This window comes from Oncorhynchus clarkii, chromosome 4, assembly GCF_045791955.1.
Source record: "Oncorhynchus clarkii lewisi isolate Uvic-CL-2024 chromosome 4, UVic_Ocla_1.0, whole genome shotgun sequence".
In the NCBI taxonomy this organism is placed as follows: domain Eukaryota; kingdom Metazoa; phylum Chordata; class Actinopteri; order Salmoniformes; family Salmonidae; genus Oncorhynchus; species Oncorhynchus clarkii.
Genome location: NC_092150.1, coordinates 44747052 through 44772470, shown reverse-complemented (window position 1 = coordinate 44772470; position 25419 = coordinate 44747052). Strand labels below are relative to the sequence as shown.

The following is a 25419-nucleotide window of genomic DNA, read 5'->3' as shown; positions in this document are numbered from 1 at the left end:
TTTTTTAGAACCATTTCTCTCCCTTACCGAACGGTTTCTCCTGTCTGAACTAGTTTCAAGAAATTTCAAGAACTTTGAAAGTTTCTTCAAATTCAGCTGCAAAAACCATCAAGTGCTATGATGAAACTGGCTCTCATGAGGACTGCCACAGGAAAGGAAGACTCAGAGTTACCTCTGCTGCAGAGGATAAGTTCATTAGAGTCACCTGCCTCAGAAATTGCAGCCCAAATAAATGCTTCACAGAGTTCAAGGAACAGACACATCTCAACATCAACTGTTCAGAGGAGACTGCGTGAATCAGGCCTTCATGTTCGAATTGCTGCAAAGAAACCACTACTAAAGGACACTAATAATACGAAGAGACTTGCTTGGGCCAAGAAACATGAGCAATTGACATTAGACTGGTGGAAATCTGTCCTTTGGTCTGATGAGTCCAAATGTGAAATGTTTGGTTCTGTGAGACACAGAGTAGGTGAACGGATGATCTCTGTGTGTGTGGTTCCCACCGTGAAGCATGGGGTAGGAGGTGTAATGGTGTGGGGTGTGCTTTGCTGTTGACACTGTCTGTGATTTATTTAGAATTCAAGGCACACTTAACCAGCATGGCTACCACAGCATTCTGCAGCGATACGCCATCCCATCTAGTTTGCGCTTAGTGGGAGTAGAATTTGTTTTTCAACAGGACAATAACCCAACACACCTTCAGGCTGTGTAATGGCTATTTGACCAAGAAGGAGAGTGATGGAGTGCTGCATCAAATGACCTGGCCTCCACAATCACCCGACCTCAACCCATTTGAGATGGTTTGGGATGACTTGGACGGCAGAGTAAAGGAAAAGCAGCCAACAAGTGCTCAGCATATGTGGGAACTCAAGACTGTTCCAGGTGAAGCTTGTTGAGATAATGTCCAGAGTGTGCAAAGCTGTCATCAATGCAAATGGTGGCTACTTTGAAGAATCTCAAATATAAAATATATTTTAATTTGTTTAATACTTTTTGGTTACTACATGACAAGTTGTGATGTATTCACTATTATTCTACAATGTAGAAAATAGTAAAAATAAAGAAACCCTTGAATGAGTAGGTGTGTCCAAACTTTTGAGGGTACTGTATGTATGGTGCACACATGTTAAGCAATGATCTATTTATATTTAAAAGATTTGACCCTCACCTGTAGATTTGCCCCTCGTGTTAAAAAACAAATTCCATACTCCATCCTTTTCCACTAAATATTCTACCCCTCTCTCTTTCCCTCTCCACAGACTCCTCCTTCCCCCCTCCCCCTTGTGTTCTATCTCATTTCCTCTCCCTCCTCCTTTCTCCTATGCTCAGTTCGGTTTGTGTCTCCTCTTTCAAAGGACGCAAGGGTGGGAACAAGTCGCCCAACAAAGCATGTTACAGTGCAGACATGACTTGTCCGTCAGACAGCGAGAAAATCGTAATAAACTGTGGAGGGGTGCGACACGAGACTTACCGCAGCACCCTCAAGACGTTGCCCGGTACCCGCTTATCTTGGCTTACCGATCCGGACGCGTTTAGCAACTTCGACTATGACCCCAAAATCGACGAGTTCTTCTTCGACCGCCACCCTGGCACATTCACATTCATCCTCAACTACTACCGCACAGGCAAGCTTCACTGTCCCAACGATGTGTGCGGCCCACTGTTCGAGGAGGAGCTCGCCTTCTGGGGCATCGACGAGACGGACGTGGAGGCGTGCTGCTGGATGAACTACCGTCAACACAGGGATGCCGAAGAGGCGCTGGACAGCTTCGAGCAGCCCGAGCCAGAGGAGCCGGAAGACGACCTGGAACTGACTGCGGATGGAGAGCTCAAGAGGCTGTGCCTGCACGAAGACGGACGCAAGAGGAGCTGGTGGAGTGTGTGGCAACCCTATTTCTGGAATCTTTTTGAGGATCCGTACTCTTCCAAGAATGCCAAGGTGAGTCCTCCCTCGAGCACGATACATAGGCTACATTCTGTTGCGATGCTTGTATTGCGCGCGCGCTCACTCTCTCTCCTTATGACATTTCCTCTTAAATGTTTTTCCGTCCGATAAAAGTCTATTACAGGTGCACAGGAATATTAAACTGGATTTAGAAGAGGGAGATCCCGCATAGCCTACTGCTTATTTAGGCTGAATATTGAATATCCTTGGCGTATTTTATAATGGACGTCATGTGTACAGACTGCAGTCTATGAAAGTTGGCTGCTATGTCCAAAGTTATTACGATGATGAGGGAGGGTGTGTTGGAATGGAGTTCATGGTGTTCTTCGCTTTGATAGTCAAGGAAAATTAGTTGGAAGAAAAAAACCCCAGTGAATGTCATTAACATCGTTTGGAATTTCCAACAAGCAACCAACTCAGACCAGTGGTTGTTGCCGGTTGGAATTTGACTTTTGTGGCCTATGGTGTGTTATTTTCTCTATTTTCACAAATAATTTAATTTAGCACCACGGTACACTATTAAGTTGTGTGGGGAGACTCTGTCCCATGTACCTCGTTCCCTCACGCAGTCACTTGGTCGGTCCTCTATTCCTATACGCTTCTCTCCTCGTCCCTCTCTCCTCCATTTTTACGCACTGTCTCCCCGTTACCACTGCGTCTCGAGCGTACCGCGTACCGCATACCCCCCCCCCCCCCCCCCCCCCCTCACACACACACACACACAAACACACGTTCCTACGCTTGATTAAATTGTTGTTCTTTGTGGACCTCTAGCTCCGGACTTCGTCGTTGTCGAGCGCATCACTCAATCTCGATGAGCGCATTATCTCTCCTCGCTCACTCTATCGTCTTCCACAATGTCCACTCCCCCGTTGCGCATCTCTCTATGTCTCCTTGCCTTTCACTCTCTCCATCTCACTTTCACCCCTCTCTTTACCTGCTCTCCATGTATCTTCACATCAATAACTTTTTCGTTTTAACAAGCCTTCTCGTGCTGCGTCCCTCTCCAGTCTAAAGGCTACCCGCGTTTTGCACACCCTGGCCGTGATTTTGGCGCATTTTAAGCAGCTAGTATTATAAACTAGTCGAGTGTCCACTTGCCTAACTCAAATAAGGTCCAAACCATATTTTTTTATCGTTAATGAATGGAACCTTTGTCATGTTTTTGCCCACCACAGAAATTACTTCATTAATTTACCACTTTTCATGCTAATCTAGACCTAATCCTTTGACCTGCTGTTTGACCAACCTACCTGTCACCATGGCACCTGTCCTTCCCGCCAATCAACGTCTCCATCTCGTCTCCCGCAGTCTCAATTTATACAAGTGAAGAGTTATTTTAGGCTTAGTTAGTTTAGGGTTTTGTTGCCAACCAACAGTTTGAATGAGTGCTTTGCTTGCCTCTATATGTTGATTGACCAATTGTCTACAGTTGCCTATCTCACTTTGCTAGTGGTGACATACACTAATGGAAAACTGTAAATGATATAGTCATTTTGTGTATTATCAACAGTAAAATACTTTTGAAATGTTTTACTGTAGCATACTGTAAGTTATGGTCAATGTGGAACATTTTTTGTGAGATGGAAAAAAATAGCTTTATTTCAAATGGTACAGTATTACAGTATTTGTTGAGGCTATATTTGTTGCACCGGCGAGTGAGAATAATGCACCAATTTCACTTGTATGTGGTTATAGTGCCCCATCAACTTAACATGTAAAGGGGAATGGCAGCAAGTCTTAAACCTTAATGCTTAAGCATTTTGCCATGTCCTTTTGGTCTGTTTTGCCCTGTGGTCGCTGACAGTTTGGAAGCCTTTGTTAAGGACTCTTAGAAGTGCAAGTGATATAAAACACAAAATATTCATTGATATGCTGTAATGTTTGTAAACACTTTACCTAGCAGCCAAACTGCTTGGACCAATCCCTTGAAATTACAGTAAAATACTGTGAAATACAAACCCCTAAACTAATTTAGTTTATTCATTCATTTATTCATTTTACGGTATTGTACTGTGTGTAATTACACATTACTTGCTTTGATACTGTGTACTGTAATGTGAAATACAGAATTTTACTTGCCACTGAGCTGCCTGTAAGCTACTGACAAATTCACAGTAAGCCCTTTAGAGTATAGGCCTAGTCAGTGCAGTTGGCATGCCAGCTATGAGGGTGACATACACCCCAGCAGTTGGTTATTCCCCCTTCCATAAACATTCAACCCTTCAACATGACAAACCATACAGCCCTTTATCTTCAGTGTTCACTGTTGTCACTGTCTTCACTGTTTTCCTTCGAGGTGATAGGCTATCTGTGTGTGAAAACAGGGACATCAACCTGTGACAAATGAACAAAGACACATCTGTATGAGTATTCAGGAACTGTTGACTGAAATGTGTTGACTGTAGAGGATATGCAGGCCAGGCCAGGCCTGTAAACCTTCCCTGTTACAACGGCTTACTTGTGAACACCTGCACTCAAACACAAATTAACACCTTCACACGGGTGACACTGAACACATGTGGTTCCCTGGCAACAGGATATATGCTGTGCTGAATTCTGGCCCAGGCTACAATAGGCTATTACAGGTATCAGCTTGAAATAGAAATATAATTAGTAGAACCAATGCGTTCTATAGAGAACACACAGACCTATTTAAGGTTTAAAGTAAGGTGTCAATAGAAGGCAACTAAGGAATTCCGCACTTGATTAAAAATGGCATAATCATCAATGGTCTGTATAGGGCTGATTGCTTCAGTTTAAGCCTGAGATCTTCGTACATGGAGTGACAGTAGAATATTCACAGTCACACAACAGTCATTTATATAAAAAGTCGTCCTGCGGGAGCCTCCTTGTAGCTCCTTGTCCTTCTAAACGCAAGTCCTTGGTAGAATGGACATTCTATCTATGCAATGCGGTGGGTTTTTAGAGTTGTGTATCTGTTCTACTAAATCTAACTCTGAGATTAACTCACCTGATGTTCTCTTTCTGGTGTGGTGGCCCTCTACCTGACCTCCAAGGATGCTGTCTCCATGGGAACACAATACTGCAGGCTTTTGTTTCCCAGGGGTTTGTGTTAGAGGGCACAACGGGCTTAGATTCAGAGTATACGTCCTAAAAGGCACCCTAGGTGCACTTCTTTTGACCAGGGTCCTATTGGCTTTGGTCAAAAGTAGTGCACTATAGTGAAAAGGGTGCCATTTGGGATGAAGACAGTGTGGCAGTCCAGGTATAGAAGTTGCCCTCAGAAACAGATCTAGGATTAGTTTACTCTCCTCCAATCCCAGCCTTATCCAATAGGAGGAGAGAATGGAAATCTAACCTTCGATCAGTGTCTAGGGCTAATGTCACCATACCCCAGAGAGAAATTACAGCTAGGTCTCTTGCCAGGCTTACTCAGCAGGTAGTGTTGCCAAGATAACCCTCCTGGTTTTGGAGTTGAATTTGACACATTTTGTCGTTTATCCCCTCAGACTATAAAGCTGAATCTTCAAATGCTTGAATGAAATGAATACATGTAATCAATGTAAGTAGACCTAATGTCAAATTACTTTTATAATCACTTAAAATGAGTTTGTTTTTGTCATGGCAGACGGGAGAGGGTAAACACTGGATCGACCTATTGCTGATCAGTGCCCCTCTACTCTATCATCTAAAGAACTATTGAGGGGCTACTCATAGAAGTATGTACATTATTGGGGCTAGTACTACTAATTTCACAGATGAGGGAGTTTACAGTGTAATGTGCATGGAGAAGATTCCTGGTAAGCTGAAATAACCACCCCATGATTGAGCTTTCCTGCTTTCCTGTAGGCTACAATGCAATAGGCCAACTGTGGGCTGATCCAAAACAAGCTGATGCTTCTGAATGGACTTTTTCTTTGCACTGCAGGGTTGATTAGTAACATAGTGTGCTTTATAACCAGTGGTGTAAAGTAACTAAGCAAAAAATACTTTGAAGTATCTGTACTTTACTATTTATATATGTGACAACTTTGACTTTTACTCCATTACATTCCTAAAGAAAAAAATATATTAACAAAATATATTTTTTCTCCCATACATTGTCCCTGACATCCAAAAATACTTGTTACATTTCGAATGCTCAGGCAGATCAACAATATGGTCAAATTCACACACCTATCAATATAATGCATTGTCATCCCTACTGCCTCTGATCTGGTGGACTAACTAAACACAAATACTGTGTTTGTAAATGATGTCTGAGGGTTGGAGTGTGCCCCTGGCTGTCCGCACTTGTACTTTTTTACTTTTACTCAAGTCTGACAATCGAGTACTTTTTCCACCACTGTTTATAACACAACAGAAGTTAACAGATGAGTTTGTGTTGTTTGGGATGGTCACATTTTGAACTTCATATGGCAAGACACTGTGAAGAGAATAAAGGGGGTTAGCCCAAGTAGGACGTGACTTTACACCACCACACACCTTGGAGGGAAGCGGAAGCACACCCTCACCTGTGCCAATATGATTAATCCACCCAGTAGTGGCTGTACTAAATGTAACTATAGCAGGGTCGCTAACACAATAAACCTATTGTCTCCTTCTCTCTCTTGCTTCCCCTCCTCATGCTTAATTGTCTCTAAAATCCACATCCATTTATGGAGAGAAAGCTTTGCCATGACCCAGATTATTGTGTGTTAAAATAGTATTTTCTGTCAACTGGGCACATCAAGACAGCGTATTGACCCGGGCTGTGCCTGCATGCCTGGTCCCCAGTTTGGCCTGTATGAAGAGACTGGATGTTGTAGATGCTTGTGTTGCTGTCTCTTGCAGGCTTCCTTTGTAACAGAGATGTCAACAGAGCCAGGAATGAATTACTGAAGAATGAAAGCATGGTGAATCCTTGGTTTCAAGTGGTGTGAAATCTGGCTGAATGGCATGGTTTGCCTATAAGTTAGTGAGGGCACAAGTGACCTTGCCTGCCAGGTTCCTAAAGGTTTGGAGTATAGTAAGATACCAGGGGCCTCATTTATCAAAAGGGTTTGTGCACAAAAACTACTCTAAACCTTGCGTGCGTCAGTTTTCCTGCAAAGGTTAGGTTTTTATCATTTTTTAAAAATTTGATGGGAAAGTGTGCATATTGTATCTCCACGCAAATCTCAGACCATGCGTATGCACACCTAGTGGTTGATCAACTGTATTGCAAGCAAAAAACATTATTTGGGGGGAAATGGAGGTGTTTGATGCAGGGGAATTATAATAATGGTAGGCTCATAAAGGCATTCAAACCTAGGCCTAATGATAAGACAGATGCATTTGATAAGCTTGCATATCAAATCAAATCAAATGTATTTATATAGCCCTTCTTACATCAGCTGATATCTCAAAGTGCTGTACAGAAACCCAGCCTAAAACCCTAAATGGCAAGCAATGCAGGTGTAGAAGCACGGTGGCTAGGAAAAACTCCCTAGAAAGGTCAAAACCTAGGAAGAAACCTAGAGAGGAACCAGGCAATGAGGGGTGGCCAGTCCTCTTATGGCTGTGTCGGGTGGAGATTATAACAGAACATGGCCAAGATGTTCAAATGTTCATAGATTACCAATATGGTCAAATAATAATAATCACAGTAGTTGTCGAGGGTGCAGCAAGTCAGCACCTCAGGAGTAAATGTCAGTTGGCTTTTCATAGCCGATCATTAAGAGTATCTCTACCGCTCCTGCTGTCTCTAGAGATTTGAAAACAGCAGGTCTGGGACAGGTAGAACGTCCGGTGAACAGGTCAGGGTTCCATCGCCGCAGGCAGAACAGTTGAAACTGGAGCAGCAGCACGGCCAGGTGGACTGGGGACAGCAAGGAGTCATCATGCCAGGTAGTCCTGAGGCATGGTCCTAGGGCTCAGGTCCTCCGAGAGAGAGAAAGAAAGAGCGAAAGAGAGAATTAGAGAGAGCATACTTAAAGTCACACAGGACACCGGATAAGACAGGAGAAGTACTCCAGATATAACAAACTGACCCTAGCCCCCCGACACATAAAATACTGCAGCATAAATACTGGAGGCTGAGACAGGAGGGGTCAGGAGACACTGTGGCCCCATCCGATGATACCCCCGGACAAACAGGAAGGTTATAACCCCACCCACTTTGCCAAAGCACAACCCCCACACCACTAGAGGGATATCTTCAACCACCTACTTACCATTCTGAGACAAGGCCGAGTATAGCCCACAAAGATCTCCGCCACGGCACAACCCAAGGGGGGCGCCAACCCAGACAGGAAGATCACGTCAGTGACTCAACCCACTCAAGTGACGCACCCCTCCTAGGGACGGCATGAAAGAGCACCAGTAAGCCAGTGACTCAGCCCCTGTAATAGGGTTAGAGGCAGAGAATCCCAATGGAGAGAGGGGAACCGGCCAGGCAGAGACAGCAAAGGCGGTTCGTTGCTCCAGAGCCTTTCCGTTCACCTTCACACACCTGAGCCAGACTACACTCAATCATATGACCCACTGAAGAGATGGGTCTTTAGTAAAGACTTAAAGGTTGAGACCGAGTCTGCGTCTCTCACGTGGGTAGGCAGACCATTCCATAAAAATGGAGCTCTATAGGAGAAAGCCCTGCCTCCAGCTGTTTGCTTAGACATTCTAGGGACAATTAGGAGGCCTGCGTCTTGTGACCGTAGCGTACGTGTAGGTATGTACGGCAGGACCAAATCGGAAAGATAGGTAGGAGCAAGCCCATGTAATGCTTTGTAGGTTAGCAGTAAAACCTTGAAATTAGCCATTGCCTTAACAGGAAGCCAGTGTAGGGAGGCTAGCACTGGAGTAATATGATATTTTTGGGGGTTCTAGTCAGGATTCTAGCAGCCGTATTTAGCACTAACTGAAGTTTATTTAGTGCTTTATCCGGGTAGCCGGAAAGTAGAGCATTGCAGGAGTCTACCCTAGAACTAACAAAAGCATTTATTAATTTTTCTGCATCATTTTTGGACAGAAAGTTTCTGATTTTTGCAATGTTACGTAGATGGAAAAGGCTGTCCTTGGAACAGTCTTGATATGTTCGTCAAAAGAGAGATCAGGGTCCAGAGTAACGCCGAGGTCCTTCACAGTTTTATTTGAGACGACTGTACAACCATCAAGATTAATTGAAGTCACCTAATATGTTTGTTTTATTTGTATTATATATTCCTAATTCATAATCATATTGCAGGGCATGTCTCTCTCTTTCCGATATGACTGGTTTATTCCCGCTACCTAACAAATATGAATCTAGTATTTATCCATCAATATTAGTAAATAGACCTGGAGCCTATGACAGTATTAGTCGGCTACAGTAGTATTGTGCGATAGGAGCGCGACATAATAACCTGTTTAATCTCAGAGCCTATAACATGTATTGATCATGTATTGCTAAACAAAATATTGAACAACAATTCATATTTTGTATGGGCTGTAGGCAGCATTTACTTTTAAATGGTTCAATAGACAATCAATCTTGCACAATGCGCAGCCAGTGTTTGGCACTTGAAATAGTCAGCATGCGTTTTTTGTTTGAAGAAGTCACTGCAAAAAAAAAAAAAAAAAAAAAATGAACAGCCTGCCCACACCTCTACATAAATTTGATCAAATTTGCCATTGCGTTTTAGAAACTATCATGGCCCAGTTCCAACATCTCCTAATCCCACAGAAAATGAGGGAGTTTTTGTTACCATAAAAGGTTTCCAGGCGGGGTTGTAGCGCTCGTTCATGAGCGCGCAAAAAATAGTATGGCTCATATTCTGAATACTTATGTAAATGTGATATGTTGTTTTATTATTCTAAAAACCTATTTTTGCTTTGTCATTATGGGATATTGTGTGTAGATTGGCGAGGGAAAAAACAATGGAATACATTTTAGAATAAGTCTGTAACGTAACAAAATGTGGAAAAATTTAAGGGGTCTGAATACTTTCCGAATGTATGTTTGAAAAATCCCAATAATTTGTTGCACATGCAAATTGGTTGATAAATGAGGCCCATGACCTGTTTGCAACATAATACATGCTGTGGTCCTGTATGGCTGAGTTGGTTTGAGCATGACGCTTGCAACGCTAGGATTGGAGTTTCAAAACCCGGCGCTACCCATGCGTAAAATGTGTGCATACGTGACTGTAAATCTCTTTGGATAAAAACATCTGTAATATAATATTGTACGTTCTGAAAACTGAATGAAATAATGGTAAATGGTGTAGAACGTAGAGGACAAAATGACTATAACATAGCATTGATTAGGCTCCATAACTGACTACAGCATCTCGGTTGGTGGTGGCTTATTCTTCGTACGGTGGTTGAATGTCGTCATCGCTCTGCGGCGCGGACAGTGTATCCCTCAACTCTTTATCATATACAACACACTACTTGTTGTATCATCATGGATGCAGGGGTGTACGCTGGATTGCTTATTATCGCCTTCTAGACCCCGAGCCCCCCCCCCCCCCCCCTCTCTCTCTCCCTCTCGTACTATCTCTCTCGTTGTGCTATAGCGTGGCACTGCGGTGCTGATAGTAGCTGACTGCGCGCCGATTTCTGCTGCAGCGCAACACACGAAGCAGCTGTCTAAAAGGAGAGAGAATGGGAAAGGGGGAGGTGGAGAGATCGGGGGCTGTTTGTGTTAGCCATTTTAAGACTTCGATCGAGAATAAAAGCACTACAACTATTGGACGTGGTCACTTTTCCCCCCTTTCGGGTATTTTTTTGTTTTGCTTAGCCTTGCAAGCTTGGATATGCGTATACCTTATCGATTAATCCAAATGTCTCCGTCTGCACCATTCACGTGGCTGTCTTGTAAAACGAAGCCCCCCACCCCCCACATACACACAGACACTGAGAGCGGGGAGGGCGGTAATGCGGGTAGGCGAAAGCCGAGTGTCCGCTGTTAGTGGCACTGCCTGTCAAGCTCTAGAATGGCTGACTAGTCTTCTTTTTCACATCATGCCCGTAAAGGTTATGTTTTTGTAATTCTGACCTCCTTTCGTGTACTACGCTTGCGCTGTTTTGGTCAGTTTGAATTATTCTGACAAAAGTTGTGTGTGTGTGTGTGTGTGTGCATACTGACGGGCTCTCAATATCACACCTCTAGAGAGAAATGAACCCTCGTCCACCTTGTAAACTTCACGAATGACCCTGGTCCAGTTTCCCTCATGTTACAATTACCACACACACACACACACACACACACACACACACACACACACACACACACACACACACACACACACACACACACAGTTATTTGACCCCGGCACCATATTTCCTATAGGCACCTGTACACACAACACCAACAACATCCTGCAGGCTAACAGTTAGCCTATTCATTCTCCCATTTGCTATGGATGAGCAAGTGTTTAATGGACTTCCTGTAAATGAAGGTAATAGGCTAATTATTAAATTAAACTCATTCTAGTCCCGATTTTTCACACAAAGTCCTTAGTAATATGCCTACAGTCTCCCCCCCCCCCCCCCCCAGATGTAAGAGTGGCCACATTTCTAGGCCTATGGTGCTTGTAGGTTATTAGTACTCATTGTCTCACATTGGTTCGCTTTTTTAACTAACATATTGCCCATGATTTATCCCGTTGTATCTATTAGGTAGGCCACATGGAATGCTATGGCTATTTTGGTCAAACGATATGAGTAGAGTCCGTCATTTGAGTCTAAGTGAGCAGGTAGAAAGGTGAGTAGGTACAGTAGTAGAGGCGAGAAACGATGGAGACCAGCAGGCCTAGGCGGAGCTGTCCTCTGAAATGCAGTCCCCTAAAACAGGGATGGGCGACTCCAGTCCTCTGGGGCCTGCTTGGTGTCACACTTTTGCCCCCAGCCCCAGCTATCACACCTGACTCCAATAATCAATAAATCGTGATTCGCAGTTTGGAATGCAATTACGTTAATCAGCTGTGTTTGCTAGCGATGGAGGAAAGGTTTAGCACAACTCCGACCCCCTGCGTCCTGGCTTTCCCATCCCTGCTGTATTTCAGCACTGGACAGCAGCAGTCTGTAGACCTATTTCAGCACTGGACAGCGCCTATGCCTCTCCTTTTACTATTTTACTCGCCTTTCTACTTTCGTCTTTTAACTTTACTCGCCTTTTCTATGTGAACTAAAGTGTCTGACTGTATAATGGCTGCTCTTGCAATCTTACTTTGCAGCAAACTATTATGTTACAACAATGCGACCAGGCAAGTTGGTGTTACTTATAGCCTAGGCCTACTCAACGTGTTGCTTGTCGAGGACGCGTTATGTCACTGAGTTACATCATTCGAACTGAATGATGTAACTCAGTGACGTATCTTACCGAGCCAATGAGACCTGGGAGAGTTAAGTCAGTCAGAGAAGTTCGAACACTTTAGAGACCAGCAGCATGAACTATGCTGCTGGTCTCTAAAGTGTTCGAACTTCTCTGACTGACTTAACTCTCCCAGGTCTCATTGGCTCGGTAAGATACGTCACTGAGCGTCAAGGGAACAACTCAACAAAGTTTATTCTCGAACCATATTGGTCACTTTGTGTTATCTAACTCCAGTCCTCGAGTATCCCCAACAAACTATAGGCCTAAAATAAACAGTATAGCCTATCATACGTTTAGGGGCGTCAATGTTCCCAATGTTAATGTGCACACCCCCGGAAACTGCATAGCTTATGAAATATTTATTTTCTTTCTATCCACAGTGTAAAAATAGGCTAGCCTACTGCATGGCACATGAAAAATACTATTCACCTAGGAATCAACTAATTTGTGACGTGGCCGTAGAGATAAAGAGCAAAAACGTTTTTGATGACTTTGATGTTGTGTGTTCCACTTTTTAAACGGGGCTAAGGCGCCCTTGTTTCGGTGTGTAAGTTATCGTCTGTCTCTTTCTCTCCTCAGGTGTTTGTAAACAATCTGTGAATAGGGGACACGGGTTCCGAAAATAAACTGGCGCATGTCGAGTGTGTGAACTCGAACTAGATTAATTTGTACTGTATACTTCAAAAGTGTGCCGTGCGCACTGACAGACTTACTCGCGCGCATGCTCGAGCCGGCAGGGATCTTGTCTTTCACCGTCGGCAGTTTTATTTATCACCAACCGGTATTTGTAGCACTGTGGAGCGATTGACCACTGGGAAACCTTTCATTTCCAGGCCGTATTGGTCTGTCTGTGGCCGATGTAAATGCTACTGCTGCGGATTGGCATTTCTGTGTTGTTCTTTAGTAAATGTAATGGGAAACGCATGTGACAGAGTAGTTTATTTGGAGTGTCTTGACATTGCGTGAAAACACTGTCTCAAATTCCCCTGTGTATACAAATGTTGCACTCCACTCATTTTACACCACCTTGACGTTTTTCTGCTAAGGTTTCTGTTTAGCTGCATCCTATTTGTGATTCAACCCCTCTACCGCCCCCTTTCCTCCCTCTCTTCCCTTCTACCTCTAAATATAGAAATAAAAAGGGGAGATGGGCTGCATCTCTCCTCCTCTTCACCATACTGACACGCACACTCCTCTTCCACATACTGACACGCACACCTCCCCCCGGTGGTTTTCCCTGGACGTTACTGCACCTCCATTGCACATTCCCATGCAGCCGAGTGCTTTTCAGAAGCAACCGGTCACCGTGTGCATCAAAACCGCCCGTGGTTCTCTCCCCTTTCTCTTTTCTTTTACCGATGTGCGTGATTCCCACCCGTGGCCCGCCCTCAGCATCCGGTTACTTGGCTTCCCTTACACAGCGCTGGCTGGTTTGCAGCGTGTACCCGAGCCAAATCGTTTTCGCTCTTGTAGTCGTCGATTGTACCAGCTCGGAGTGCTTCGTGTGAATTTCATCCACTGCGGCGGCAGCAGGGCCCCTCTGCTGGGAGAGATGCGACAAACGTCGGGGTAACTGAACGCTTTCAGCGCCGGTGTTCGCACATGGAGCCCAGTCACGGGGGCTTTTGAATGAAGTCAAAAATAGAAATAAAAAGCTTCGTTATTTGTGTTAATTTGATTTACCGTTTTTTGTAACGTGTGAGAGGTAATCTACCTACAGGTGACTATGTGTAGCCTGTTTTTGAACGATCGAATACATTCAATCAATGTAATTTATTTACGGGCAGAATGCAGACCATGGACTGTATGTAGATTTATGTTTAGAGGTATGAATCATATAGGGTTTAGGCCCTGTGTTTCCCATAACAAGATTATGTTGTATAGAGAACATTCAATAGTGTGCTATGGCCTGCACCACAAAACTTTTTATTTTCCTCTTCCTGAAATGAGTAGCAGCAGGGACCACCTTCTATAACCGTTCTGACACACACACACACACACACACACACACACACACACACACACACACACACACACACACACACACACACACACACACACACACACACACACACACACACACACACACACACACACACACACACACACACACACACACACACACACACACAGCATATTTGGCATTTGGATTACCAGTGAAGAACTTACACAGGAGTAGAGAATAGTTATTGTAGCCAAGCCATTTAGGTGTGAGGCCCTCCAAGTCGAATCGAACATTGCCTAAGGGGCAATGAATTGACAAGTAATACATTACACACACACACACACACACACACACACACACACACACACACACACACACACACACACACACACACACACACACACACACACACACACACACACACACACTGTTCTTCAGTGCCCTTTTAGTTCATAAGGGACTGTCCCCATTCAAATACTTTAAACATGCATAATTCCACCCTTCCTTCAGTTAGTCAGGGACTGGTCCCGTTCAAATATTTAAATATGCATCCGTCCTTCCTTCAGTAAGTCAGTAACTGGCCCCATTCAAATACTCTAAACATGCATCCTTTCTTCCTTCCTTCAGTTAGTCAGTGACCGGCCCCATTCTTATACTTTAAACATGCATCCTTCTGTCATCCAATCATACATATCAGTAATAACCTTGAGAAACAGCTGAAAGGAAGGATGCAGTCTGAAAGTATTCGAACCGTGCCCTGTGTGTGCCCTGGAGTCAATGTCATGATAGCCGTGCTAGCCTACTGTGCTGAAGACTTGGCTTTTGCCTCTGGGAGCGAACACAAATCTTCAAGTCCCAGGCAAGGTGACTTGTCACGTGAGTTTAGTTTGGCAAAGCACCACCTCTCCATTAGGCTGATAGGGGACAGACAGAGGAGAGCAGAGTGCCACGGGGTGCTGCAGTGCAGATGGATCTTCCCACTGGGCACACACTGGATGAATCAACGTTGTTTCAACGTCATTTGTCAACGTATTGTGCCGTGGAATTATGTGGAGAATACATTGGATTTGAAAAAACTAATCAACCATTATTGTTTTCATCTCATTTCAACCGGTGTTGTAAACATTGAAATTAGGGTAAAACTTCATCTTAAATAGATTGACTTAACCTGACTAACAGGTTGTTACATCAATCTAATTTCAACATAGTCATTACAACTATTTACACGATGAAATTGCATTGAAAATTCCACATAGAAATACATTCAATATATATTGGGCGGTTGAAGTATTGAATTTGATATTTGATAAGACATATGTTATTTGACCTGGTTTCAATGTTGATAGTAAAATGGTTTGTTTGAATCAACGTCATGGTTTCAATATCATGCCATCAACCGAAATAAAGAGGTATATTGAAATATAATGGGAAGTCACAGTCCAACGATTCCTGGCTAAACTATGACTCCTACTGGTGCATGAGAGGTAATGCACGTCAGTGAGAACAAGTCTACCATCCAGATGCCTACCTCTATGTAGACTACTTAGCTTTGGCAACAAGCTTTGTTTGATTCAGCTGAGCTGTCCTGTCAACACATTTAGACATTGATCAGCTTCCATACTCATTTGCGTAGACTACCTAAATAATGTTGACTAGTTGAAGGTAACTCCTCTAACTTTTCTTACACAAGCTGTATGTGAAAGCAACATTCGAAGTGAGGTTGTGTTTATGTAGGCTACATTAACATCTGATTTTCCCAAAGGACACCATCAATTAAGTACAAGTCAATGTATTTAAGTTGAAGTTTTACCCCAAATTTCAATGTTCACAACACCTGTTGAAACGAGATGAAAACAGTACTGGTTGATAACGTTTTTCAAATCCAATGTATTTTCCATGTCGATTCGATGTCACAATACGTTGACAAACTACGTTGAACCAGTGTTGATTCAACCAGTGTGTGCCCAGAGGGGTTGGCTCTGGTCCCTTTATGCCTCTAACAGCCGATTTCTGATCAGATCTATTTGTCTCACTGCTAACCAGCACCAGTTAGAGCAACAACAAAAAAATATGAAAAGAGGCCTGGGATCAGTTGAGGAATAATGTAAAAACGTGAAAGATAGCCACAAGAAGTTGTTTAGGAACGGATTTCAGTCCAAGGGTCAAGCCAGTCATACGGGATAGCTAAGGTATAGTACTAGGGTTATATCTTGTCAGCGAGACACTCAAGTAACCTCCGGAGGAACTTGATCCAGTGTACTGCAATGTGAGATGATATGGATATGCTGTAATGTTTGACCTGATTAAAAAAAAAACCACCTCGGACCGAAACATTTGTCATATAAAAGGTAGTTTGGGAGTTTTTAGTATGTGATTTTTTGTGGTTTTTTTTGTTCGGCCTTTAATTCTATTCATGGGACCCATTATAGAGGTTGTTTTTCAATGAAAAGCACATTTATAAATTCAACGTATTATTATTATTAATGAAAGGAGAGGTAGCAATAAGGGCCTGTGTTCATGTGGCTTCTGTCCCGCTAGTCAACATCCTCTGGGGGAAGGGGTAGGGGTAGGGTTGGGAGGGGGCTTTTCCTCTTGGCCCTGAGGGAACACTCTTTCCCCTTGTGTAAAAATGGCTAATTTGGCACAGGACTGGGGGCAAAAAAACAACAACACCTAAACACCCTCTTTCCCTTCTCCTCTTCCACTTCTCTCTTTCTCTCCCCTCCCCTCCCCTCCTCCACTTCCCTTCCACCCCTCTCTTTCTCTCCCCTCTTCCAATCCAGTCTTCCCCTCTACCACTCAGTTCCCCATTTCCCCCCTCTTCCATTCTTTCCCTCCTCTCCTCCACTCCCCTCTTGCTCTCTTCTCCTCCCCTTTTCTCCCATCCTCCACTCTCGTCTTCCCCTCTTCCCCTCTTCTTCTGGTTATAGGATGGTGGGATGATTCCCATCCTCCGGAGAGAGAGAGAGCTGGAAGCTTTTGGAGATTTGTGGGATTTGTCAGGCAGATGTCAGATTCTCTTTACTTACAGGCTTGTATTAGCCTCTTCACTTAGACCTACGGGGCCCAGTTCAATCAAAACTGCTAACCAGGTTTCCGCGGTAAAGCAATGATGTGGCGAGAATACTTTAATTGTAGTGATTTGAAACTTTAATTGTATATGTGTATTGATACGCTCAGCAAAACAATGTTTAGGCCTACATTAGAAACAAAATAAATATTTAGAACATATCAATGAACGTCAATAGGACATATCAAACACAACTGCCTCCCATTTACCACAAAATGGTGGAAAGTATTGTCCCTATACAATGTAAAGCACCTTGAGTTTGAGGAAACTGTTGTTTCCTGTTCTGTTGTGATCTGTTCTGTACTATAAACACAACTCATGACCATTATAATGCAGATGTAACTGCCTGGAAGTATACCATGTGAGGTGCTGCTGAAAAGGCCAGGCCTTGCATCCTTGATTAGTATTTATGGATCAGTAGAGATACAGTGCCTTGCGAAAGTATTCGGCCCCCTTGAACTTTGCGACCTTTTGCCACATTTCAGGCTTCAAACATAAAGATATAAAACTGTATTTTTTTGTGAAGAATCAACAACAAGTGGGACACAATCATGAAGTGGAACGACATTTATTGGATATTTCAAACTTTTTTAACAAATCAAAAACTGAAAAATTGGGCGTGCAAAATTATTCAGCCCCTTTACTTTCAGTGCAGCAAACTCTCTCCAGAAGTTCAGTGAGGATCTCTGAATGATCCAATGTTGACCTAAATGACTAATGATGATAAATACAATCCACCTGTGTGTAATCAAGTCTCCGTATAAATGCACCTGCACTGTGATAGTCTCAGAGGTCCGTTAAAAGCGCAGAGAGCATCATGAAGAACAAGGAACACACCAGGCAGGTCCGAGATACTGTTGTGAAGAAGTTTAAAGCCAGATTTGGATACAAAAAGATTTCCCAAGCTTTAAACATCCCAAGGAGCACTGTGCAAGCGATAATATTGAAATGGAAGGAGTATCAGACCACTGCAAATCTACCAAGACCTGGCCGTCCCTCTAAACTTTCAGCTCATACAAGGAGAAGACTGATCAGAGATGCAGCCAAAAGGCCCATGATCACTCTGGATGAACTGCAGAGATCTACAGCTGAGGTGGGAGAGTCTGTCCATAGGACAACAATCAGTCGTATATTGCACAAATCTGGCCTTTATGGAAGAGTGGCAAGAAGAAAGCCATTTCTTAAAGATATCCATAAAAAGTGTTGTTTAAAGTTTGCCACAAGCCACCTGGGAGACACACCAAACATGTGGAAGAAGGTGCTCTGGTCAGATGAAACCAAAATTGAACTTTTTGGCAACAATGCAAAACGTTATGTTTGGCGTAAAAGCAACACAGCTGAACACACCATCCCCATTGTCAAACATGGTGGTGGCAGCATCATGGTTTGGGCCTGCTTTTCTTCAGCAGGGACAGGGAAGATGGTTAAAATTGATGGGAAGATGGATGGAGCCAAATACAGGACCATTCTGGAAGAAAACCTGATGGAGTCTGCAAAAGACCTGAGACTGGGACGGAGATTTGTCTTCCAACAAGACAATGATTCAAAACATAAAGCAAAATCTACAATGGAATGGTTCAAAAATAAACATATCCAGGTGTTAGAATGGCCAAGTCAAAGTCCAGACCTGAATCCAATCGAGAATCTGTGGAAAGAACTGAAAACTGCTGTTCACAAATGCTCTCCATCCAACCTCACTGAGCTCGAGCTGTTTTGCAAGGAGGAATGGGAAAAAATGTCAGTCTCTCGATGTGCAAAACTGATAGAGACATACCCCAAGCGACTTACAGCTGTAATCGCAGCAAAAGGTGGCGCTACAAAGTATTAACTTAAGGGGGCTGAATAATTTTGCACGCCCAATTTTTCAGTTTTTGATTTGTTAAAAAAGTTTGAAATATCCAATAAATGTCGTTCCACTTCATGATTGTGTCCCACTTGTTGTTGATTCTTCACAAAAAAATACAGTTTTATATCTTTATGTTTGAAGCCTGAAATGTGGCAAAAGGTCGCAAAGTTCAAGGGGGCCGAATACTTTCGCAAGGCACTGTAAGTGAATGGCATTTGGATTACCAGTGAAGAAATGACACAGGAGTAGAGAATAGTTATTGTAGCCAAGCCATTTAGGTGTGAGGCCCACCAAGTCGAATCGAACATTGCCTAAGGGGCAATGAATTGACAAGTAATACATTACACACACACACACACACACACACACACACACACACACACACACACACACACACACACACACACACACACACACACACACCAAGCGATGGTTTATTGCATACAGAATTTGCCTTGCACACTCTGTTTCTCACCCAACCCGCTCCTGTTTCTCTCTCCCACAAGATTTCTTTTTTGAACAGGGCTGGATAAATGGATCTGAGGGTGGAAAGAGACTAAGAGAGATTAAGAGAGGGAGAAAAGGAGAGATGGAGAAAGCGAGAGAAGGAAAGGGAGAAAAAGAGAGATGGAGAGCGAGAGAGAGATGGAAAATGAGGGAGAGAGAGGAAGTAAAGGAAAGATGGAGAGACATCCTGTCTTTAAAAAAATAACACACACACACACATTATAAACCTCTCCTTCAATTTCTGTGCACCACGTCGATAACATGATGATTTCCGTAAACCCTCTCAGTGTGTTCACGATGTTGAAATCCCTCGTGGAACTTTATAGGCAAAGACCGAGTGTATCGGTATGTGTGGATGTATGTGTGTGTGTGTGTGAGAATGTGTGTGTGCGCGTGCACACTGCAGAGAGCAGGTCTGTGAGAGGAGGGGGACTCTTGAAATGATGACGGTAATGCTGCAGAGCTCCGTATAAGGGAGGGAGAATGAGAGAGAGAGAGAGAGAGAGAGAGAGAGAGAGAGAGAGGAGGATGAGAGTGGAGAGAAGCTGGCGGGAAGGAGGAAGAGAGAGAGAGATGCGGCGGAGCAAGAAGGAAGAGGAGGAGGAGGAGGAGATGAGGGGCCGATGATGCCTGGGAATGAAAGAGGGATGTTTTGAGAGAGAAAAGAAGGAGAGAACAGTGATGGAGGGACGATCCTGGGCTTAGCAGTATCAAAGCACCTCAGGCCACGGACTGCTGAGGAAAAAACCTACACGTGCAGAATAAAGGCAATTGGACAGACAGGAATGCAAGACAGGACAGAAAGAAGTAGAGAGAGAGTAGGAAGAGAGAGATTTGCAAAGAGGGATGGAAAGAGATAGATAGCAAAGTTCTGCATTTTAATCAAATCTCTCTCTTACACAAAGTCTGTGAAGCGTGGGTACATTTACCAGCCAACCCAGTCAATCTACGGGTGGCCCTGTCTCAGACGGTTTGGACACAGTTGGCCTGTGTGTGGAGAAGATTCCAGTGTGTCTTTGTGGAATAGTGGCTGCTCCGCTCTCTGCTGACTATTCCTGTACAAATACAGACGCAATGACTCAGTGCCCAGAGCCTGTGTGTGTGTGTGTGTGCCTGTGTGTGTTTATTCTCTAGGACAAGAATGCTTTTTCCTCATGCAGTGTGGGTACTTTACTACAGAACGTATGTGTGTGGAGTGGGAGAGAGATGGAGAGAGAAGGAGAGAGCGAGGGAGAGAGAGAGAGAGGTACAATGAGGGAGAACATTTTAAAATAGTGATTGATATGAGGGCACAGAGAGAGAAGAGAGACTGACAGGGGGAAAGAAGGAGGGAGGGAGAGGAGGACACGAGAGGAACATTTGCAAGGACAAACATGCATAGTGCACTGCAGTGATCAGGATTGAATACTAAGCAGAAAAAATGCAATGCCTTCTCTTTTTCTGGTTTCACCTCAATGGACAGGGTGTGTGTGTGTCCTGGCCAGAGAGAGAGGGAGTGTGTGTGTGGGTGTCAGAGTGTCCGTCTGCATGTGTGTGTGTGTGCGAGAGTAAGGACCAGTTGATGTGTGTGTTCTAATGTGTGTGTGTGTGTGTGTGTGTGTGTGTGTATCTGTGTGTGTAATTCTGCGTGTTTATGGCTTCCTATTGCACTTACTGTACTTTCCACAGTCTAATGAACCGGAATACAATGTACACCATAAGCACTCTCCAAGACTTAGGGGTTAGTGCTCTAATTACCTGAAGCTAACATTACCCTCTATACTTCACTGTTCTTCAAGAGTTAGTGCTCTACCTACTGAAGCTAACATTACCCTCTATACTTCACTGTTCTTCAAGAGTTAGTGCTCTACCTACTGAAGCTAACATTACTTTACTGTTCCACTTTCCCTTAAATATAATTCCTATGGTGTTTCCATCCTTCCAAACCTAGATCTTTAAGATGTCCTAATTTCCATGAATATTCCCAAGGCTGCTGGGCTTTTTCTGTTCCCAGTCCCACATGGGAGCATCTCCCTCCTCTTTCTGTCCTTCTCTTTCTGTCCTTCTCTCTCTTTCTCTTCATTTGTCAGCTCGTCTTCTTCTTCTTCTTCTTCTTCTTCTTTGCTTCCTTGTCTTCCTCCTGCCTTTTCTTCTTATTGTCTCTTTCTTTCTGTCTGTCTATCTTCATCTCTCTATCTGTCACTCAGACTCTGTCTCCCAGCGGAAACGTGTGTCCACTTCTAAGGGCTCTTAATGTTCCCTCCTTAGGGAAGATAGGAAGTAATGTCCACTCGGGTGCTAAGACGTCTCCACTGACTTCTCTTCAGGAATGAAGTCCGTTTAGGACACAGGGACACTCAGACCCAATGTGAGAGTTTATTTCACTCTTTGGAAGCATCAATGCACACTCCTAAGGGCATGGGGATGTTCCCTCCCTATGTAGGGTACACTTTAGTCCCTGGTTAGTGAGGACTGAGCAGTAGTGTCATTACTGTTGAATGAGCTGGTTATATAAATGGCCTGAATGCGTAGGACTGTCTCAACATCTATATGTCTCAATGGGCAAAATACAGTATATGGATCAGAGTGAGGGGAGGGATAAGGAGAATGGGGAGAGAAGAGAGGGGGGGGGGGGAGAAGAGTGAGAGAGAGGTAGAAAAGAGAGATGGGGATTAAAGTGAGAGCTAGAAGAGAGAGAGAGTGGAAAGAGGGTTTTCTTGTCATTAGGGATGGTTTGAAATTTACAGAATGGGGACCAGGAGGAAAATGGGAGAATGTCATGCTTTTCCAATTTCAGTCATGGGGTGGGTTTAGTATAAAAAAATAAAAAAATCTAATCCAGAGGAGGGTCATGTAATTTGTAATGGATGAAATTTCAATATTTCTCAGTGTTCTAGAATTAGTTGCTTTCTAGGCTATTATCGATGTGTGCCTGATGCCGCCCCTCATCTCTGATTCTCTGCTGGGCGTGCAAATACAAGTGCACCTTTCGGCTATTTAGTGTGGTCTCAATCAAATGCTCCATAGGCTATAGGCTAGGCTACAGAAGCACAGAGCAAAGTTATATTTCTAAGAAAATGTACTTCCTTTTTTTGAGCTGCTGGGATGGTGTAAATAAAACTAGGCTGCCATGTTCTTTCTGATACATTTTTTTTTAATGCTGCCTAAACCAATGACTGTGCTGTGTAGCAGTGTCAGTTCAGGAGTTAGAGTCAAAGGCTTCTTCCCAAAATCTTTATCTATTCATATTCCCCCAAAATTCTACATTGTGCGTGCGGACTAGCCTATACTATTCAGTTTGAGCGGGAAAGCGAGAAGATGACAAGGAGGACCGGAAGTCAACTTTGATAGGTTGCTACTACTATAATTGACTTTAATATAAACAATATGTTTCTAGCCCATGATGGAACTATACTGAACACAAATATAAACGCACCAAGCAAAAATGTCAAAGATTTTACTGAGTTACAGTTCATATAAGGAAATCAGTCAATTTTAATAAATGTAATAGGCCCTAATCTATGGATTTAACATGACTGGGAATATAGATATGCATCTGTTAGTCACAGATACAAAAACAAAAAAAGCTAAGGGCGTGGATCAGAAAACCAGTCAGTATCTGGTGTGACCACCATTTGCCTCATGCAGCATCTCCTTCACATAGAGTTGATCAGGCTGTTGATTGTGGCCTATGGAATGTTGTCCCACTCCTCTTCAATGGCTGTGCGAAGTTTCTGGATATTGACAGGAACTGGAACACACTATCATACATGTCCATCCAGAGCATCCCAAACATGCTCAATGGCTGACATGTCTGGTGAGTATGCAGGCCATGGAAGAAGTGGGACATTTTCAGCTTCCAGGAATTGTGTACAGATCCTTGGGACATGGGGCTGTGTATTATCATGCTGAAACATGAGGTGATGGCGGTGGATGAATGGCACGACAATGGGCCTCAGGATCTCGTCACGGTATCTCTTGTGCATTCAAATTACCATCAATTAATTGCAATTGTGCTCACTGTCCGTAGCTTATGCCTGCAATACCATAACCCCACCGCCCGCATGGAGCACTCCGTTCACAATGTTCACATCAGCAAACCGCTCTACCACAAGACGCCATACACGTGGTCTGCGGTTGTGAGATCGGTTGGACGTACTGCCAAATTCTTTAAAACAACATTGGAGGCGGCTTATGGTAGAGAAATGATCATTAAATTCTCTGGCTAGAGCTCTGGTGGACATTCCTGCAGTCAGAATGTCAATTGCAAGCACCCTTAGCCTAGTGGTTAGAGCGTTGGGCTAGAAACCAAAATAAAACGTCTGTCATTCTGCCTCTGAACAAAGGGAGTTAATCCACTGTTCCCTGGGCGCTGAAGAGGTGGATGTCAATTATGGCAGCCCCCCCCCGCACCTCTCTGATTCAGAGGGGTTGGGTTAAATGCGGAAGACACATTTCAGTTGAATGCTTTCTGTTGTACAACTGACTAGGTATCCCCTTTCCCCTTCCCTCAACACTTGAGACATCTGTTACATTGTGTTGTTTGACAAAACTGCAGATTTTAGAGTGGCCTTTTATTGTCCCCAGCACAAGGCACACCTGTGTAATGATCATGCTGTTTAATCAGCTTCTTGATATGTCATACCGGTCAGGTGGATGGATTATCTTGGCAAAGGAGAAATGCTCACTAATAGGGATGTAAACAAATATGTGCACAAAATCTTTAAAAAAATAAGCTTTTTGGGCATACAGTATGGAACATTTCCGGGATATTTTATTTCAGCTCACAAAACATCGGACAAACACTTTACATGTTGCGTTTATATTTTTGTTTAGCATATTTATCAGAGATATTGATCTCACAATATGCAAGATTTTACTAACTTGCATTGTGGTGCTGAAACATGAAGCGATAGCACAATTAATCCGACAGATCATGGTGCTGCACCATGTACTTTAAATAGCCTACCTCTGTGTCTGTGAAATTAAAAGCAGGACTCAAGGGGGTATAAGAGGGTATGTGTGTGCCATAGGCTTACCTTTGGCTAAGGACTATTGTTTTGTTAAAAAAAAAGCATAGGCCTAACCCTTGTTAGCTTAAAGAGATGCTTCAAAATCCCGAAGTATTCATTTTAAGATTTTGAAGAAAATAAAATTGATCCGATTTATATAAAGTGATCTATAACAGTGCCTTGGTCCTAGAGTAGACGAGCTAAACTACTTCTATGCTCACTTCGAGGCAAATAACACTGAAACATGCATGAGAGCACTAGCTGTTCTGGACGACTATGTGATCACACTCTCCACAGCTGATGTGAGTAAGACCTTTAAACATCTCAACATTCACAAGACCGCAGGGCCTGTAGTGAAGCAGGTTGAAAGCTTCAAGTTCCTTGGTGTCTACATCACCAACAAACGAACATGGTCCAAGCACACCAAGACAGTCGTGAAGAGGGCACAACCAAACCTATTCCCCCTCAGGAGACTGAAAAGCTTTGGCATGGGTCCTCAGATCCTCAAAAGGTTCTACAGCTGAGGAAGGCCCTGAAAATTGTCAGACTCCAGCCACCCCAGTCATAGACTGTTCTCTCTGCTGCTGCACGGCAAGCGGTACCGGAGCGCCAAGTCTAGGTCCAAGAGGCTTCTAAACAGCTTCTACCCCCAAGCCATAAGACTCCTGAACATCTAATAACGTGGCTAACCAGATTTTTTGTATTGCCCCCCCCCCCTTTGACGCTGCTACTCTGTTATTATCTATGCATAGTCACTTTAATAACTCTACCTACATGTACATATCACCTCAATTACCTTGATTAACTTGTGACCCCGCACATTGACTTTG

At 43.6% G+C, this 25419-nt stretch overlaps 1 protein-coding gene across 1 annotated transcript in view; it reads left to right on the top strand.

Annotated features, from left to right (window-relative positions):
- The first annotated feature begins 1324 nt into the window (after positions 1 to 1324).
- LOC139406844 (voltage-gated potassium channel KCNC1-like) overlaps positions 1325 to 25419 on the top strand; it is a 136279-nt gene continuing 112184 nt past the window's right edge. The window contains exon 1 of the mRNA XM_071149924.1: positions 1325 to 1942. Coding sequence (XP_071006025.1) covers positions 1325 to 1942 — 618 coding nt within the window. The remainder of the gene's footprint in view (positions 1943 to 25419) is intronic.